The sequence below is a fragment of the Aulonocara stuartgranti genome, assembly GCF_965226115.1.
Source record: "Aulonocara stuartgranti genome assembly, chromosome: 18".
NCBI lineage: Eukaryota > Metazoa > Chordata > Actinopteri > Cichliformes > Cichlidae > Aulonocara > Aulonocara stuartgranti.
The window spans coordinates 13326745-13346730 of record NC_138954.1 but is presented as its reverse complement, the minus strand read 5'-3'; the positions used below and the strand labels follow the sequence as shown (position 1 = coordinate 13346730).

Below are 19986 nucleotides of genomic sequence, written 5' to 3'. Positions count from 1 at the left end.
ACATGTTCTGTCATGTTCAGACACAGAAACAATTCCTCAATAAACACCACAAACAAATGGTTTAGTGTGACTTGGTTTCTGTCTCCTGTCACTTGACTTCTCTCGGTCTGAGTCATCCTTCTCAGAAGTGCAATTGAACTGCACGGATACAAGATTCAGCTGGACTTGAAACTGGACAGATTTCCTCCCAGTGGTAAGAACAGTTCCTGACTCGATGACAGACAAATCCTTTAACAACTCCGTCAGTGATATATTATTGTTGGAACGTCAGAAAACGATAGAAATGGAAACAGAAATACTTTTTCTTTGTTTTATATCACATGCATTACATAAAAGGGTTTTTCATCACATTGTTAAACTTTGCAGCAACATAAAACTTGTTTTGAAATCCTGTCCCCTTTATTTTTTCTGCAAATGTGAATGCATTTGAAACCAGCGGGTGCTCCCTTCACACAGAGACAGCCCAAATATAATCAAAGTATCCGGGTGGCAGAGTATATTTGATGCAAGCTAACAAACATTAAATTTGAATTAAATCTGACAAAATATGGAGGAAACCTACTGTTAAACTCATCCGGCTGGAAAATGAGTTTCAGCTTTAAACCAAATGCTTAGAACAATTTGTGCTTTATGAGAACTGCTGCAAAGCAAGTTGGTTTTTAAGGTGTTAAAACTGTGTTCGGGTAAGTTTAGTGTAGGGTTTGGAGTTATGGATGTGGCTTAGTATTCAAATGCAGAGTAACAAGTGTGTCCGCATGTGTCATCTCCAGGCATGTGCATAGGTTTCTTCCAAGCACTGGTGGGACATCAGTGGGAGCATTTGAGCATGAAGGGTTCAGTTCCTTGATTTGTGCAGAATTTTGTGCATTTTCTCCACCGGCTTCTGCTGGAGTTTTTCATTTACGTGAAGAGAAACCCGAAAACAAAGCACCAGATGGCACAACCAGATTCCCTGAGTAAATCCTTTGCTTCTTTCTTGTTTTTACTGTGGGGCCTACATACATCTGGAGCGAGGTATGCCCACTGAGCAGCCCGAAAATCTCCACATGTGCTTTCTGTTAAATCCAAAGCTTGAGTCTTTATTTTAGTATTTATGAATACAGAGTTTTATTCAATTTGCAGTGGAGAAACAAATGGAAACTTCACAATGGCAGTTTCTGTCCCTTACAATAATCCACTCCTGCACATGCATTGCAAAAAAATAGTTTAGGTAAATAAAATAAATGCAGTGGTGTTACATGCTTACCCTTTCAGATAAACAAAAACTTTAAAATAAAAAATCTGAATCGATCAAACTCACATACTGATTTGTTTTTTTGTTGTTTTTTTTACTTCCCGCCCACACGCGCTGCGCTGGTGTCAAATCAAACGTACCTCCTCAGAGCAGTCTGAAGCCGGTCAGCAGCTTGGAGCGAGCTCGCTGTGCACACGGGACCGATCGTTAATAAGACACAGTGAGTAAATATCAAACACCTTTATGTATCTATGAGACATATTCATGTTTCTATTGTATTCATGCAAGCTTCGTTTTAAAAGCTGATTGGCTGCTTAGATTTACGGTGAACACGAGAGACAGGTTTGTTGTGAGTTCGTTTTTTCCACCTGTGCTATGCAGTCACCATTCATTTATTTTTGTAATATTTTATATTACTGAGTGATTTAAGTCTGTTTGTTTGTCAGTTTTTCGTAATGTAGGTATTAAGAAGTCAGAAACATTATAACGAAGCAGTTATTGAATAAGAAGTTAGATATTTACTTGAGTCATGCATTCCAGTAAAGTTTTTAGTAAAATAAAGATTTAAATAGCTTTACATGCAAATGAATGTAAAATAATCAGCAGCAAGTACAATTTAAAGTAATATTAGAAATGTGATTTATCGTAACTGGTTCTTAGATTGTTTTGCTGAATCAATGTGGAGTGACATGCAGATATTTATTCAAGCACAGCATGTAATATGAGGTACTTTCACTTTATCATTTATACTTTAAATACACCAGATCCACTAAAAAGAAATGATAAGGTCTTTTACAAGCTTGTACGAAGATAAACATGTATTAGTGAGAGTATGGCCTTTTTCTCATTTATTTAAGTGTAGGACTTTCACATGTAAATGACTATATTTTAACATAGTACGACTGAAATTTTTGAACTTATCGACTCAGTTATTATTATTCCTTTATTACTGTTTTCTACAGTGCAGAGTAAAACTAATGAGCACTCAGTAAACATTAAACAGGAACATTATTGCACAAAAAGAAGATCATCAATTTCCTCCTTGAGCAGCACTTTGTTGGCTGGGTGTAAAAAAGTCCCTTTCCATAGCAAGACATCTTGAAGAAACCTTCAATCAAGAATCAGGCTCTCATTATGGATGGTCGTGAGCTTGGACCAACTGGGGTTGTGTAAATAACACATATGGATTCATTGTAAACCAACATATGTCTTTAATCAGAATCAGAATCAGCATACTTCATTAATTCCTGGGGAAATTATGTGGGTTACAGTTGCTCCAGTACCGTAACATCAACAAAAACAGACCAGACTATTTAACAGTAGAATATGTTAAGATATAGGGAATAGCAGAATATAATATATAATCACCAAATAATAAATCATTCCTTAACATTACGCTTTGATAAGAGTTTTACTTTAATTAGTTTTGGTAATTTTGCCTCAAGATGTTTATTCTGAAGCCATTCTCACATATGCTGAACACGTGTTGCTTTTCCTTCACTTTACAATCCAGCTCATCCCAAGCCATCTCTGTTGGGTCTACGCTGGGGGAGTAAGGAGGCCAGGTCATCTGTTATGGTGGTTTGCTCACTGTCCTGTTAAAGGACAAGTGATTCAACTTCATTTCAAGTTAGCAACGGTGGCATTGAAAAAGAACAATTTCTAGAGGAGGAAACCTGGGGCAGAACCACATTCAAGGAGGGTGGACCACAGCAATAACCAGCTGTGGTGGAGAGATAATGTTCACTATAAACTCCAAACAGATGATGATTGTTTGTCGTTCCAAGCTGTTGACTTAGGTGTTCCTTTGAATTCTGAATAAATTACAATAAATCAACCTTGTCACACAAAGATCCTCTCAAACCATCACAGTTCCTTCTCAGTGCTACACAGCAGGATCCACAAACATCCAACCAACTTTGTGTCTTGAAACAGTTAGATCTAAACTAAGACTAATCGGGCCAGAGTAAAAATTTCCACTGCTCTGATGTCATGTCTGATGTGTCTCTTGGCCAGAGTAGTTCTCCAAATCGTATCTGTCTTTCTCGATAATGCTTTATTTCATTTTGTTTATTTATTTTTTACAAATGAAAATATCAGAGGGACAGCTTATGTTGAATAGTTTTGAGATGAAGTTATAGAGGCAACACTGAAATGGTTTGAACGTTACTTGCCTGACTGCATTGTGCAAGTGTAAAGTTTAGTGGAGGGGGTGGGGGTTGTTTTTTCAGGACTTTATCTGAGGCCTGTGATTCCAGTGAAAGGACAGTTTCATTCTTCTGACTTTGTGGGAAAAGTTGGGGGATGGTCCCTGTGCATAAAGCAAGGTCTATAAAGACATGGTTGGGCAGATTTGGTGTGGAAGAACTTAAATGGCCTGCACAGAGTCCTGACCTCAACCTGACAGAACACCTTTGGGATGAATTAGAGAAATGTATTTCTGGAAGAATGGTTGAAAATTCCCTTACACGCACTCCTAAACCTTGTCTAAAGCCTTCCCTGGAGAGTTAAAGCTGTTATAGATTGGGTGGGCTGATATCACATTAAACCCTATAGATTAAAAATGGGATCTCACCCAAGTTCATGTGGGTGTGAAGGCAGATGAGCAAATACCTTTGGAGCATAAGACGAGGCGAAAGACCACAGAGAAGATTCATGGATGTAGTGAAGGTGGACATGCAGGAGATTGGTGTGACAGGATGGTAGAGATAGGGTAAGATATATAGGGTAAGCTATAGTGACCATTAAGTGGGATTTATGGTCCATGACCATATTGTGCTCCTTTGTTTCCTTGGCGGTATGTTTTGGGTCATTGTCATGCTGGAAGAACCATCCACGACCCATCTTCAGTGTTTTCCTGAGGGAAGTAGGTACTTGTCCAAGAATTTGTCCTGTACCCTTGGCATAAAAACAGTCCCAGGATATTTTTCCACCTCCATGCTCCATGCTTGATTTTGGTTTCATCTGATCACAGCACTTTCTCCCAAGCCTTGTATCATTTAAATGTTCACTGGCCTGTACATGTCTGTTCTTGAGCAGGGGGACGTTGCAGGAACTGCAAGATTTCTATCTATTAATGTATAGATTGTTACGGATGGCATTTTAGTGACTGTGGTCACAAATGCCTTCAGATCATTAACAACTCTTCCTGTGTAGTTTTGGGCTGATCCACCACCTTTCTAATGATCATTCTCACCCGTGAGAGTCATGGTCTGAATGCTGTGTTGGGTGTTGGGACAATAGTCTAGGATGAAGAACTTTGGCCACGTTTAATGTAAGAGTCCATGACTATGACACTACATACAGAAAGGATGCTTTTCTGAATATGGTTGCTCTGCAGAAAACAACCAATGGCCTTTTAATAATGCCCAACAGTTAACTGAAAAACATTCCACATGATAAACCCATATAACCAGGCAAAAGTAATGAAGATACTGCCAGTAGTGTTGTGTCTACAGTTTATTTTACAAGGGGAAAAATCATATTACAAACAACCTTGATTGGGTCAGTCTGTGCAAATGTTTGACATGGTTCTCTAAATATTTCCCGTGCCATTGCACTTTATTTGTTGATCATTTATTTGTGTGTAGAAGTGAAAAAATGTGGGCATCTCGTGCTCTGAACTTGACTCTAAAAACCTCGAAATCAATGTCTAAAAAAGGGGAACACTTTGAAGATAATTATAAATGTAATTGTCAAATGAATGTAGTGGCAACAATAATATTCCCCTGTGAAAGTCAATGGAGAGGAGATTAATGTGCTGTAATCTTTGCAAGAGGATCTCCAGGGAAATTTGATAACATGCACTGGTAGAAACTAGTGCACTTTGGACTTATCAGTCTGCACAGAGGCTAAATGAACTTGTTTTATTTATCAAAGTGAAGGTACAAAAAGGGAGGAAGAGTTCAAGTCAGGGTATGGTGTCCAGATGTTACCACTGATAGCATCACGACAGAATAATTAACACACAATCACACAACTGTTTCCAGATTGCAGTATTTCTTCTTTACATGTATTTTCTTAAACCCAGGGAACGTGAAGTTTCTAAATGTTTCCTAATGTGGCTCCAGTTCTGCTTACAGCTTAGCAGTGTTGTATTTTACTGTTTTATTGTAATGGGAACATAAAATCCAGACATCAGATCTATAGTTGCCTGCAGCTTTACAGGAATCGTGGCGCTAAATTTTGATTTATTTTTGTCAGTTTCTAATTTGTGTTCCTTCTTGATTTAAGATAGTCCCCCTGCCAAGTAATGTGCAGACTGTTGCTCAAGCAGAATGTTTAAAGACACGGTGAAATGCTTTTTGCTTTTTTCAGTATTTTTACAACAAAATCCCTCTCTTCTTTTAACCAATAAGGTATATAATTTGTTCAGTATTCTTATGTTTGAGGAGTGGTTATATGAATCACCTGTGGTATACATCCTGACCTCTGTTGCACTGACTTCACTCCCTCAGAACAATCTCTCATTCAGCATTTCTCGCAATAGTGAAACTCTTGAAAATACAAAAAAACTGAAGCTGAGAAGAAAACAGAGAAAATAGAAATGAGAACTACAGCACTCGGTTTTAAAACTACAGCCATGGCAGAATGCGTCCTCTGGTTGCACCCTTCTCTATAACACTAACAGCCACTTGCCTTTAAAGTTGTTGATTAAATTTTCATGAGGAAAACTTTTTCATTGTTTTCTTGTATGCATATTCGAGGTGATCATGAACCCCAAAGCTGTATGGCTTTTGGGAATTTGTGCTAGCGTTACTGACATCCTTACCTTAAAAATATGAAACACATCATATGACATACTAGCCATGCTGTAACTTGGGTTTTGGAATTTGGGGTTCCTGTGACATTTTCTTCTTTTTTGATCATAATCAAGCATTATTCATTTTGCAGATTAATTTCACTGTACTCATATCTATTGTTTCGATGAGAGTGGGTCAGCCTATACTTAACCATATTATTACAATAATATGGTGTGTTCATACAAAAAGCAAACCAACTTTTCCCCTCAGATATTGGTCCCCAACATTTAAAAAGAGGAGGAGCACGGCAACCAATCACGTTACAGCAACATACTTTCAGCCGTTACAGTGTAGCCTACCTTTCTCCAAACTGAGTTCATTTTCTCTGTGTTTTATCTAAAAGCAAAGTTTAACCAGACCACTCCAATCGTTATCTCTGCATCCTCCATTTCTGATTTGTCAGTGGTGTCAGGAGAACCCCAGCTGGTTCATGCTTAGGCTGTTTTTCAGCAATGTTACAATATTTAAACTTGCACAAATGTACTATGCCCTCTTTGGTTTTGTTGAGAATGCACCATTACGCATGCAGTCATAGCTTTTACTACGAATGATCAAGAGAGACTGGAGGACAGGAAAAAAGAAAAGCTTGAAAGAGAATGAAACGTACAGTGCTCTTACAACATAAATAAAGTTTCATTTGGTTAATCTCTAAGGTTTCAGGGTTTTGGGGTTTTTTCTAAGAGGATAATCAAGGAAATTCTAAATGACTGCCCTGAATTACTGCAGTTAAGTCATATCTCAAGAACTGGATTTAAATCTGCCTCGTATATAAATCCTGCAAGTGTTTGTTGTTTGTATCACTCTGGGGATGTATATTTTTGTGAATGTTTACATCTGTATTTCCCTTGACAGTTTTATATCATCAACATGGAATTCTCAGAGGAAGACTACGACTATGAAAACACCACCTACAACTTCACCTATGATGACTATCCTGCCGTATGCGAGAAAGGGGACATCCGATCTTTCGCAGCCCTCTTCCTGCCCATCATGTACACCGTGTGTCTGGTGGTGGGACTGGCTGGAAACGTTTTAGTCGTGGCTGTCTACGCCTACCACAAACGCCTGAAGACCATGACAGATGCCTTCTTGACCCACTTGGCTGTGGCCGACTTGCTCCTGCTCCTCACGCTCCCTTTCTGGGCTGCTGATGCTGCAAGGGGCTGGGAGCTAGGGGAGGTTGTTTGTAAAATCGTGTCCGCCTGCTACACAGTGAATTTCACCTGCTGCATGTTGCTGCTGGCGTGCATCAGCTTGGATCGTTATTTATCGCTGGTCAGAGCACAGGATAGAGACCAAAGACGATGGCTACAGAGGGCGTTCACCAGGAAATGCTGTTGGAAGGTGTGTTTAGCTGTTTGGGTGACAGCTTTCCTCCTTGGCCTTCCTGATTTAATACGCTCAGAAGTGAGGCAGGCATCTGATAGAAATATCTGTCTAACCATCTATCCTTCATCTATGGCTCGAGGAGGTAAAGCTGTCCTAGAGGTGGTCGAGGTGTTGTTGGGATTCCTACTTCCTCTGCTGGTCATGGTGACCTGCTACTGGCGGGTGGGCTGTGCACTCCGGGGCCTCCCTGATGAGAGCAGAGGGAAGAAGTGGAAAGCTCTGCGTGTCCTTCTCATTGTCGTAGGGGTGTTTGTGATGACTCAGCTGCCTTACAACGTGGTTAAGGTGTATCGGGCAATGGATACAGTCTACAGTTTAGTGACCCACTGCGGGGCGAGTAAGGTGCTTGATCAGGCGGCTCAGGTGACAGAAAGCCTGGCTCTCACTCACTGCTGTCTGAACCCGATCCTCTATGCCTTTGTGGGGTCTTCCTTTAAGATGCACATGATGAGAGTGGCCAAGAAGTTTGAAGCGAAGCGAAGGAAGAGGGGAAGCAAAACAACAGAAACTAATGTGGAGGAGGGGATGGAAATGTCATTCAACTCCCACACTGCATCCCAAGAGACAAACTCATTCTCAATATGAGACATGACTAAAATGTCAGCGAGGTCTATGTGTCTATATATGCACACAAGGTCCAGCAGGAGAGCATATAAAGCTTTTGTTGATGTAGGGTGTAGCAGCAGTAGCAAAATGCTTGCAAATCATTAAACTGTTCAAAAATTCCACTAGTTTTAACAGTCTGTTCCTAAAAACAGTCTTTTTCTGCCAAAGCGAACAGTTTATGTGCTGGTTTCAAAGAGCTCCAATATATATTACTTTTGCCCTCTGTTGAAGAGAAAAAAAAATCATTTCAGCCACATATATTTTATGAAAAGACCTGCTGAGACAGTTTGTAGTTACTCTTTGCAGGAGTAGATGTATTTATTTACAGTAGTATCCATTAGTGACAATGACATCCACCACAGTGGGTTCACTGAGAACTAATTCAAGTATTGCATTAACTTTTCAAGAATTACGGACATTCTTATACACAGTGCTCCGTTTTCAAAATCTGGAAATTTTTTGATTTTATATTTAAAATAAATTTTAGATATAAGGATTCTTTTTAATAGCTGGATGAAAATCCAAGTCCACGGACATCACCAACTGCTGCATTTCATTTCTTGAGATACTCCACTTGGCTCTTACTACAGCTACTTCAGTTGCTGCTTGTTTTTTTGGATTCAAAAAGCATGCTTTTCTAAGTTGAAGTCAGGTGACCAAGTGGCAAGTTAAGAATATCCCAGCTCTCTGCCCCGAGAAACTCTTGGGTTGATTTTCCAGGATGTTTTGGGTTTTTTCCGTGTGCACTGTAAAATGCTATCTGAGCAGAGACTACAGGCCTGTACACTTCATAATTCATCCAGCTACTTCTATAAGCAGGCACATCAAACACTAGTGACCCGGTTGCACTGGCAGCCATGCCAATGCCATAACACTGCCTCCACTATGTTTGACAGATGATGTGGTTTGATTCATATCACGAGTCATTTCTCTCTTCCTCCATATGTTTCTTGTCGTATCAGTCTGATAAAAGTTCATCTTGGTTTCATTTGTAAAAAAAAAAAAGGGAAAGTCTAATCTGTCTTTCATGTTGCTGAATGTAACCAGCGGTTTGCACCTTGTGAAACACACTGTGCTGATCATTTATCATGAGGGTGTATCTGGAGAGTAGACTTTGCCAATAATATGTCTACCTCCTCCCCAGTGTTCTTGGTTGTTTTTTTAAACCAAGGAAAGAATTCTGCAATATTCCACTTTAGTTGCTTTCTGTGGTCTTTCAGGTCTTGTTTTTGAGCTGGCCTTCTTTTAAAGAACATACTAGATTGCAGAGTTAGAGATTTATGCTCTCTTTGACAGGTTTGTTTGTTTGTTTGTTTTTTCAACCTAATGTCCTACCTCACCCTTTTTTAATATCTTGCAGGACGTAATATAAGGAGTTCAGTAGACTTGTGCTTCTCTGAAATTTCACCAGAAACTTGCACTCTGCCCACACAGTTAAGATTTATTACTAAACTCTCTCTGCATTACACACTAAAAACACCCACAAAGGAAAGAAAAACCAGACCTGCTAGAACTTCAGCTTTGTTGAAAAAGTGCTTTGTCTAATTACAATCAACCATGAATAAAAACTCCAGACCCATTTCATGTAATAATCTGCACAGCCTGTAAACCAGATATTATATCGTGCACCTATGAAAGGGTGAGCAAAGACTTTAAACCTCTGTATGTTTGCCAAATATCTGTTTTTCTCAGCTCAGGATGTATCCTGAAAACTCTTAAAAAAACAAAAACAAAAAAAACCAACAAACATTAACCATCAACAGAATTGCTGTAGTGCGCTGCTGGTGTTTCAGAATCGTGTGATATATCTACATCCACTGGGACTTTGGTTTGATGTGGGAACGCCGCATTTGTTGTTTCCTGAATTCCTAGGAACATCTGAAACACACATTTTTCCACACACAGATTCGCTCCTCTGCACTGAGAGCCGAGGCTGCACAGCGGGGTAAAAAACACTTTTTTATGAGTCAATGACGACAAGTTTGTAATCGTACTTTATCACTACATATGGGTTTACCACTGAGCTGAAATTCCTTAGAAAATGTGTAGCTGCAGACAGAGGGAGGGCTGGACACATTCAGATATTGTTACCCTTACCGTCCAGCATCGGCATCATTAACCCTGACAGATGTAAACAGGATACTGCATAGTTCAAATGTTTTTGATGTCTGTTGCAACTTGTTTTTTCTTTTTTCCTTTTTTTTTTTTTTAAATGCTCCAATTTGACAAAATGTATACAATCGAATGTTTACTTGTGTCATTCATTTTCTATTCATTAGATGTGAGGTTTATTTATTATTCTTTGGTATTTTTTTTTCCCTGCATCCCAGCTGGTGGAACTCAAGTATTGGTGTATACTGCAGGTCACACAATGTGGAAAGCATCTGAGAAATGTTATCCATCTGTTAAAAGAGCAAAACACTTTGAGCCAAAAAAGAAAAAAAAAAAAAGGGGGGGGGGGGGGGGAGGGGGTTGATCCAATTTGAATTGTTGCATACCTTCTGTGTGATTCAAGACAATTTTGAAAACAATTACTTGTTTCAGACTCAAAATTTGCATTCGAGTGATTTTTGTTCATTTTCCTTACATGAATTTCCTTTGCAAATACAACTGTGCTCATTAAACTGATTTATTGAGAACATAAACAATATATCTTACAATAAAAAATGAAGTATACAAAAAAAAAAACCAACTCTGCATTTGTACTATATTTAGAACAAAAGTGCAACAAATTAAATTAAATTATGATTAAGGCAGTCAACTAACTTCAGTTTCAAACCTGAACTACTTTTTTTTTAAATTAAATAAGTAAAAATATTCAATTATTTAACTAATGATAGGATAAACTGAGGCCTAAAATGGCAGTATCACAATAATTTAGAAAAGAAAACTTTCTGACATTTTCACAAAAACAAGGTAAACAAAATGTAGCCAAACCATTAATTCAATAAATACAAAACGGTGGTTGAAATTTAACTGGGAAACTGAACAGATGAAGACGTACTGCATGAAGACAAAGCTTACATCTCCTGAACTGGATCATCAAAGAAGCAAATACTGAAATGTTATTGCAAAGTTCAACTTATCTACAACAATGTTACAGTCCCAAAAGTGGATAAGCTGTGCAAAGGAAAACAGTTATCAACAACTCAAGCTTTCCGCTGGATGTGGAAAAATACAGAGACACAAAAGTGCAGCAGGAATGTGAAGGATTTCTCTGTTTACTTGAGACCTCGTGGCTCATGGCTTTATAAATACCTTATGGTTCATTAAATCAGGCACTTTTTGCTGGACAGAGTCTGGATATGTTTAGCTGTGAGGTGCACATCAGTGAAGTCTTTGTTTTTTGTTTTTGTAAGATGACAGTGGTATATCAAAGTATCATCTCTGAAATTTTAACAAATAGGACAAATCTTTACAGTTTTTAAGAGGCAGAAAGTGCTTCTCAAGATTGTAAGAGTGTGCATCAGAGTCACTGTCAGACATCAGTAATTCAGGATCTGCACATCAAACAGGTCACACACTCCCTCGTTGTCATCCAGGTTGAAGCTGTAGTCTATACCTGAATTTGGAGAAAGGAATCAGTGCAAAAATGAAAAGATGGCACCCACACTGAACACACATTCCAGCTGTTGATGATTTAGGACCTAGATCAGAATGTGAAAGGCAAGGCCCAGAGTTCAGAATTGGCCCGACAAAGACATTAATCCAGCCCGCTGCACTGCTTTGGAAAATGTGAAGGAGGGCAAACATTTACACTTTCATCTGTATTTTCATAAGTTTTACAGCTCCTTTAATAGATAAACAATTAAATAACATTTTATATTCATGTTTAACATTCCTGTTTTTTTCGTAGTCTACTATAGAAATTTCCCTTTTCTTAATTAACAAAAATGTTTTGAACAATGAGCTACCAGAACTTTTTCGGTAATTTTACACTTTTATTTTTGAGTTTAAGCCCAAAGAGTTGTGCTGTCAGAGCAGCATTTCTTCTTTAGACTGTAGAAGTGGATGACTTGGGTGACTGATGAAATGTTTCTCCCACTGAAAACACTACTCCCAGGTGAACAGAAGCAACTTTTTGGGAAATGTTAATATGCCAAATTAAGATGTTAAATATGTCAAATAATAAACCTGCTAAGCATCAGGATGTTAGCATTAACTCAGGAGCATCTGTTAATCATTTGAATGTCTTCTCTTTGACCTCCAGTCGTTAAAATGGACACATTATAGTGATGCCTAAGGTCTGAAAGGTAAAACCAGAGAGCTTTATAACAGAGTTAGGGGTCTCAGTTTATCTGAAATAGGACTTTATGGAGGTCTATATGTAGGTAGACTACCTCCAGTAGTTAGGGGTAAGTGTGCCCCCAATTAGACAGCATTACAGAAAATTGGGGCGATGAATGGAAGCCAAGCAATGCACTGCTGTGGAGGGGTGAGCAGCAATATATATTTAAGCGTAGATACTGAATGTAGTTAAAACAGGTGCTGTGATGCTTACCATCAGTGGACATGAGTTCCTCAATCAGGTCAACAGCTCCTACAAAGAAAATTAAAAACATGTTTCTATTCCACTGTGGTGTTAAACGTTCACTGTTCTGGACCATTTGTAGCATATCTGTAAACAATTCATTCCTTTCCTCCCACTGAAAGAAAAAACATTAAATAAAAGCATGCTTAGACCTAAGAACGTCAACTGAATCAGAACTGAAACAAATGTGAAGTAAACATTAAAAAAAGGAAAAAGACTTATGATTCTATTCATATCCCTGGGCCTCACCCTCTCGGTTATCCTTCATGTGGTCTCCAGTGGCACTGAGCTTCAGTAGGCTGCTCACATCCAGAACAGACTGGAACTCCTGGTCCACCAAGTCCATCTCCTGCTGCTCCAACCCCATCACTGGTCGACCGTGATAGACTGCAGACAGAATGAGGAGTCGAAACAAGGTCACTTAACCTCATAATGAAGGATTAAGTTATCTGGAGGCAGAAAACAACAAATGTTGGAATGTGCACTTGTTTACTATAACCCTGGAGAACCCATGGGGTCAAATTTGACCCCATGGTTTCCTTCAAAAACCAATGGGGTCGGCTCTGACCCCATGGGTTCTCCAGGGTTAATGTAAGAGTTCGAAAAACATGATTACCACCAATCTCATTTGTCCAGTAAATAAGAAGTTAATGCCAAAAGGCTGTTAATTTATTAATGTCCACGAGGTCATGCCTGAAAAGAATCCTATACATGGCCCACTTTAAATCTGAATTATTTTTACCTAACTCATTCTTAATGTACAAAAAAAATAAACACACCCAACCCTATGCACTGGCTTCTCATCTACACACCACTGTGCAAAACATACCATAAGCTTTCATTTTACAGAATCCAAGTGTTTCCAAATGTTGAGTAAGTAAAAATCATTCAGTGAAAGGTCTTGTGATTTTGTTGGGGCAATTCCTCATTTTTTTATTTTCTGGAAGGATGGTCAGACTGGGTTTCGCTTTGACACTCTGCTACTTTTAGTGCAACTCTGACTCATCCTCTATAAAACTTAGAGCTGTCAGCTGTCGATCTGTCAGATATACTGGAAGTCTTTTTTTAATAAAGCCACATGAACATATGCAATGATTAGCCACATTAAAACCAGTGAAGTATATGGCACCGCAATGCAATATTCTGATGGAGGGAAACTGGCATCAACGTGGATGTTACAAGCACCACCCACCTAAATACTGTTATAACCCTTAACAGGCTGCCCACAGGTTGCATGGAATCCAGTCTCAGCATTACAGAAATGTACAAAAACAAGTCAAATTAAGGGAGCGCCAACAAGACCCACTGCAGGCATCCTGGTGACGGACACCACAGGTTAACTTCAGCGGTCCTGTGACCATACTCAGAGGGGCCAGAGCTGTTTTGCACAAGTGTATTTTTCCACAGTATTAGGCAGGTGGTGAGGCAACCTTTAAGCAGTGTAAACAAGTTGTCAAGTAGCTGCGATTGGGAGAAATTTGATATCTTGTGACTCATTTAGGTGGAGAATGTTATTCCAGAGAATCTGATAAATAAAAATGAAACTGTCCCATAGTAACAGCACTTTGAGGTTATTGAAGATCAAGTTTTCTGTGCAAAATTTTGTTCATACTCTCCTTGTTTATCATTTTTTCACAAGCTACAAGAGATTGAAGTAAATCTGCAAAGAAATGGGTCAAACTGTGCATACTGACGCTACAGTTTTCCTAAGACTTTAGATTCTTTTCTTACGGCCTAGATCTGGTTCATGTAACTCTGAAAGTCAGCTTGCTAAGAGAGGGAACATAGTGACAGACAGCAGTTTTATTTTTTGTTTCAAGATATTAGCACTGTATAGTATTACAGAAGAAAGTAGCAACTAATAAGTTCTGCTGTTCTTGCATGTCAAGACTCTACAACAGCTAATACTTCCAAGTCAGCTGATAAACAGCAATACTTTTAAAACAATAAATCAATCACATTTACATAATCAATTTAAGTGTTGTCCGTGGACAGTGTCTGATTAAAGTGCAGACTTTCCGGTTTCTTTAAAGGGTTTTAAGAAAAGTACTGCAGCAACCGTTTTGGAATTGCAGCTATTTTAATACACAAGCTCCACATTCAGTGACTCAGAACTCACTAGACAACTGACTGACAAGCAGCTTCCTGTCAAGTGAGGCTTGTTTCCACGTTACCTCACAATAAAACATCTATGACTTCCATGTTGATGTTGCGTACGTGGTTTACTGGAAGCTGAGTCTGTCTGGACTGTGTCTGTAGGCAAAACATTTCCCTGAAGCCATCCTGCAATACAGTTAAACAACCAGGAGATCCTCTGATATTTTTATAAGACTGACAGGCCAATCATTTTGCATTCCAGTGCTGCTGACAAACACCTTTATAACCAGATACTAAAAAGTAAATAGCAAATTGAGAATTTTACACGGTGAATTACAAGAATTACATTTACCTCTATTTACCATTAAAAATAATGATAATGCAAGTTTTTCTTCACCTTGAAAGTTATGGTGTGGATTTGGTAATTTCTGGTATTGTTAAGGAACTATTTTTGAATAAATGCCAGCAAAGGCTGCACAGTACCGGTTGCAGTAATATGCCAAGAAGTGTTGCAATGCATCCGGCCATGACCAGACATGACTATGTGAACATCAAAAATACCAGAAGTGAAATCCTTAAATGAAGAAGGAAGCACTTTTGACTGCTCCTGAGGGGTCACCACAGAGGACACATCTGCACGTTTTATTCTGACACAGATTTCACGCCGGATGCCCTTACTAACACAATCCTCCTCCCATTTATCCAGACTTGTGACTGGCACTCCCAGTACACAGGCCTGGGGCCCCCTGAGGCTTAAATACATTAAAGTGTTAAAAATCAGGACCACACATGCAGTTTATTCTGTTAAAATAGGCACTGAAGTTCAGAAACAACATGCGCAACTGTTACTTGAGGCCAGTTTATACCACCTTCACATTATATCTAAAATATTTTATCAGTTTCTTTCTTTAAGCCAACATGCATGGGATTTATAACTATAGATTTATAGTTAACATCCATAACAATCTGGCACTACAGAAAGAAGAGGAACGCAAACTCCATTGTTAAAAGCAGTTAAATGAAGGGCAGTGCTTACAAATCAAATGTAACAGCAAAAGCACCCATCACTCATAGTAGATCACTCATTGTTTAACATCGACAGTGTGTCTTTCTTAAAAGAAAACACACTATCATGTGTGTTAGGACACATTCATTCTTTTAAGAATATATGATGTTTGATACATTTATTTATTTTTATTTTTTTATAGAAACGACAGTCTTTATATAGGACCTCAAAAAAGGGGTGTACAAAACATAAACTGACCGACATCAGAACAACATATAATGGCTTCCTGAAAACTTTCTTTTCCTAGCTAAACATGAGTAACTTCCAAGTCTACAACAAAGGATAGGAAGTCTTCTAATGAAAATATGTATTAAATGCTCTTTTTTAGCAGAAAATTTAATCTATAATTAACAGCTCTCACTAAACATATGGCTAGCAATTAAATCATTTACAAAATAACCAAAATGCTGTTATCAAACAATAAACTGCAATAAAGTTACAACAAGTAATATTTATTACCCTAGTGCAGTGGTTTTCACATTTGCTCCTGTGTGTGACTCTGACACCGAAAACCTGAAACCTTATGTAGCACCACAAATTGGTTGACTATATAATTAGTAAAAACTATTCCAACGAAAACTGAACATCAGAAAGTAAACCTAGTTCTTCTGAATTGGTCACTATGTCAGAAGTTTCTTCTGAGGCCACTTTAAATTTCACAAATGACTCAGGTTGTAGAAGTTTTTCTTGACTACAAATGCAAAATTTTTATTACACATGTGTTCACCGCAGCCTCTTTAGCAGGCAGTAAAACTGTGTGGTGGTTTTGTTGAAGAACTTCAACAGCATTAAAATTCACATGCCCTAAAGCCCATCCTTACCCATCTGCACGTCAGGAGGGGTGGCCGACGGAGTCAGCACATCATCATGTTCTGGCAGCACCATCTGGTGGTCTGAGCAGAAAGACTCCTGGCTGCAGCAAGAGGTGGTGTTGGTGTTGGAAGTGGAAACTGAAAGAGGGAATCTCTGCAGGCTCGCGGGGGTGCTGGGTGGAGTTGGCATCTGACAGATGTCATCAGTGGGGGGTACAGAGAAGACCACAGGCACTCTGGAATCTGAATCTCTGTTGATAAGCATGACCTGAATGGGAGCAGAGTGGCTGCGCAGGTTCACCTGGTACTTCTTTTGACCACTCTGACCCTTAAAAACAGCAGCATGTCATTAAGTATGTCATTTAATAAAGCAGTTATATAGTTGATCTTTTTTTTAAGAATATTTAAAACTGATCACATGATCACAAGGGCATGAAATAAGATGCTTGCAGTGATAAACACAGAAAACTGTCAGATAAATGTGCAGTGTTTTTAGGTTTGCACTGTTTAGTTTCTGTGCAACTTTACAGTTTTACTGTTTACCATCACAGCAATATCTAGACGCTCATAAAGTTACAGGCTAGCTGATTGATGTTAGAGCACACATATGTACACTTATGTACAAAATAAAAAGCCAAATGTAACGAGAATCTTGCAGCTCACTCACAAGCTTTTATCCACCTGTAATAAAATCTGCTAGATAAAGCCTGTGCTGTGTCTGGCGTCTGTTCTCATTAAAGCAGAGTCAAATAAAACAGTACATTTCTATACAACCAAAGCAATACTACCATTTCTGGCAGTGGCACCTCCAGCTGAGTCCCAGCAGGAGCCACAACAGCTAGAAGTGTTTCTTCACTAAAAGCGCTGCAGATGTCTTCATGCGTCACAAATTTATATGTGTAGAAGTGTTAAAGAAGCCGGATTACTGTTTGAAGGAAATGGAGACAATAAACTTGAAAAACAAGAACTGTGAGCATTGTGCAAATCGGGATTAGCCTGGATGTCATTTCACTACTTGACAATGGCAATTATATTTATAATCCCTGCTTTATAGTGTTTTCTTTGATCAATAGGCAAACAATGTTAAAAGGATCAGAGAAGGATTTGTTGTCTCTGAACTGAGTAAATGGGGCCTCGAGGGAACTAGAATTACAAACCATGCAGACAACAGTACAAAAAAAACACCTGGTGATATTTCACTGCAAAACAAAGCAAGCCCTACTAACAGATATTTTACTCATTTAATATGAAAAAAATGAGTTAAGATTTGGTTATTTTACAAAGTCTTAAGATGAAAAAGAAAATCAGAACTTCTCTTCTGCCAACATATGATAGAAAAGGCAGAGCGATGACATGAGATGCACAAAAGCAGTGTCTCCAAGTGAACTAAATAAAAACATTTATTTCAAAAATGTAGTCATAAAAAGGATATGTGTTGACAATGGGATCGTGGTTCAAGTGTTTGATGTTCTCCTCCAGCCAGGCCTTCTGGTTGTCCAGCTCTTTCTCTTGGGCTTCCAGCTCAGCAATTTGGGCCTTTAAGACATTTACCTGCTCCAAAGCCTCCTCAGTTTGGCTGGCTATGTTCTCACCCCTTAACATAACGTACAGGATAAGGATGTTTTCTCAGCATTTGCTCCATCTGCTTCATCTTCAATTAAAGTGTGTTTATCTTTAAATTAATGTAAGCACCAACTCTGCATGCATTTTTAAATCTACAGGAACATTAAAATAATAACAACTTTTTGAAATAGTAAACATTTTGTCTCACACCTCCACTGGATTACATTCTTGTTTTTCTTCTCAATTAGCCCCACCCCTTCCAGTACATTGGTGATATCATATATCCTCCTCTTCTGCTTCACTGCCAAGCTGTCTGCAGCCTGTTAATTCAGACAGACATATCAACATCACATCCATATTTCCATATCAGCTGTTCGTTTATAGCATCTTGAGATATACACTTGCAGGTCCATCATAGATACCAGGAAGTTTCTGCAGGAAATGCTTCATCGGTGAATCCAAGAAATAGGGAATTTGGCAAATTAAGCTGCACAAAATAACAAATCAAACTCCTTGGCAGAAGAAGCCAGTTATACAATACCAGAGGCAAAGGGAGGAGGGAAAGGGCTGAGTAACCTGCTGTGTAAACATTGCCCAAGTTTGGCGGGCAAGAAGAGAGGGAAAATGCTACCAATGATAAAAAATAAATAAATAAATAAACAGTTGCAGTAATTAAAGCTTCAAGTAGATCAGAGATTGACACAGGCAGTTAACATGAAACAGAAGTCTCCAAGGAGAGCACTGGAGTGTAAAAGTCATTTACAAATTTTACTAGATGCCCAATACTTAAGGACATTGCTAGTGGGGAAATTGAATAGATGAAATCAATTACATATATAAAACTGACTGGAAAAAATTTGATTTGGGTACCGCATTGTTATATGTTACTGCAGGATCCCACAGGGAGTCAATTGATATCTGCTAGGTCTCAGGAGCATAAAGACAGGTAGGCAGAAACCTTAATTTCAGGAGTTAAGTCTTAGCCTTCTCTTTTAAAAGGAGATGATTCCTATTTCATCTTATAGCCCATGGACATATGAACCTGGTGACACTGGGTCACAGGATAATGCCATGTTTAATCATAATGCAAAAAGACTGGGGATCAGGGTGCCACTCTGGCATCTCCCCGGTCGCTCATTAAAAGTAGGTTTCAAGGGAGACTGCTAAGTGTATTTTAGTGCAATTCAATTAGGCCTGATTTAGCATTAAACACACGATAAATTGATAAAGCATATGAAATACAATGATTAGCTAATTTTCTGTCAACAAATACTCTAAAAAAATTTCTTTAATGAAGAAAAAAAAACCCTTTTGAGTATCAGTGGAAGTATAAAGGAGGAGTCCGGGTAATGGCGGCTTGCTAGTCCACCTGTTAAAAAAATCAGTATACCTGACTGGACCCGTAATGACCGACAGCCCTTTGTTCGCATCTGTTGTATTAATGTTGTCAGTGGAAAACACCACTTAATGCTCCCCCCAAAACAACCCACAAAACCCGTCGTCTCCGTTTTACTGACCACTTTCAAATCAAGGACGCCGTCCTTGGCTTCTTGGAGCAGGCTGACAAACTTAATAGTGAGGAGCCCCAAACTTTTCTCATGGCGACTCGATGTCGAGGGTGCCGTCTCAGTCGTCTCAAACTCCATCTTCTTTTTATAAAAGAAACCCTTACTTGTTTTTACTCAGCCACCTACGTTTTAATGAGAATAACGATAATTTCTTTAAATAGCAAATAACGCCGGATCCCTTAACGGGACGATAGCAGCACCTGAAGGGTTTTTAAATGAACGGACGTTACGTTAGGGTCCTGTTGCTATGGCAACCCATTTGCGGCTCGTGCCACGGTCGACCCCCACCGCCGAGCTCGTGCCAACTAAGTCCCGCCT

The 19986-nt window shown here is 38.9% G+C and overlaps 2 protein-coding genes across 4 annotated transcripts; one reads left to right on the top strand and one right to left on the bottom strand.

Moving 5' to 3' along the window:
- On the top strand, positions 1 to 10471 carry ackr4a (atypical chemokine receptor 4a). 2 transcript variants are annotated; one of them, XM_082512726.1, is made up of 4 exons: positions 1 to 193; positions 771 to 956; positions 1383 to 1454; positions 6889 to 10471. In XM_082512726.1, exon 4 carries the CDS (start codon positions 6904 to 6906, stop codon positions 8008 to 8010), a length of 1107 nt encoding a protein of 368 aa, XP_082368852.1. In that variant the 5' UTR covers positions 1 to 193; positions 771 to 956; positions 1383 to 1454; positions 6889 to 6903; the 3' UTR covers positions 8011 to 10471. The 2 variants fall into 2 exon arrangements, with proteins under 2 accessions (XP_082368852.1, XP_082368851.1); XM_082512725.1 differs by lacking the exon at positions 771 to 956 and having other exon boundaries at positions 2 to 193.
- A 255-nt stretch (positions 10472 to 10726) lies between these two features.
- On the bottom strand, positions 10727 to 19986 carry e2f5 (E2F transcription factor 5). Of its 2 annotated transcripts, none has more exons than XM_082512728.1 (8): positions 19618 to 19986; positions 18311 to 18420; positions 17974 to 18131; positions 17326 to 17438; positions 16547 to 16859; positions 12812 to 12949; positions 12533 to 12571; positions 10727 to 11593 (listed from the first exon to the last, which is right to left on the bottom strand). In XM_082512728.1, the coding sequence occupies exons 1-8, from the start codon at positions 19744 to 19746 to the stop codon at positions 11517 to 11519; spliced, it is 1077 nt and encodes a 358-aa protein (XP_082368854.1). In that variant the 5' UTR covers positions 19747 to 19986; the 3' UTR covers positions 10727 to 11516. The 2 variants fall into 2 exon arrangements, with proteins under 2 accessions (XP_082368854.1, XP_082368853.1); XM_082512727.1 differs by having other exon boundaries at positions 10766 to 11593; positions 16547 to 16865.

Excerpts from the sequence above, each read along its gene's own strand:
- ackr4a (XM_082512726.1), top strand. The coding sequence starts at position 6,904 with ATGGAATTCTCAGAGGAAGACTACGACTATGAAAACACCACCTACAAC.
- e2f5 (XM_082512727.1), bottom strand. The coding sequence starts at position 19,746 with ATGGAGTTTGAGACGACTGAGACGGCACCCTCGACATCGAGTCGCCAT. Across the intron at positions 17,439-17,973 it reads GAACCACGATCCCATTGTCA|ACACATATAAATTTGTGACG; the intron begins ACACATATCCTT and ends TTTAACACTTCT. Across the intron at positions 12,950-16,546 it reads CCCTCCTGACGTGCAGATGG|TCTATCACGGTCGACCAGTG; the intron begins GTAAGGATGGGC and ends TTCTGTCTGCAG.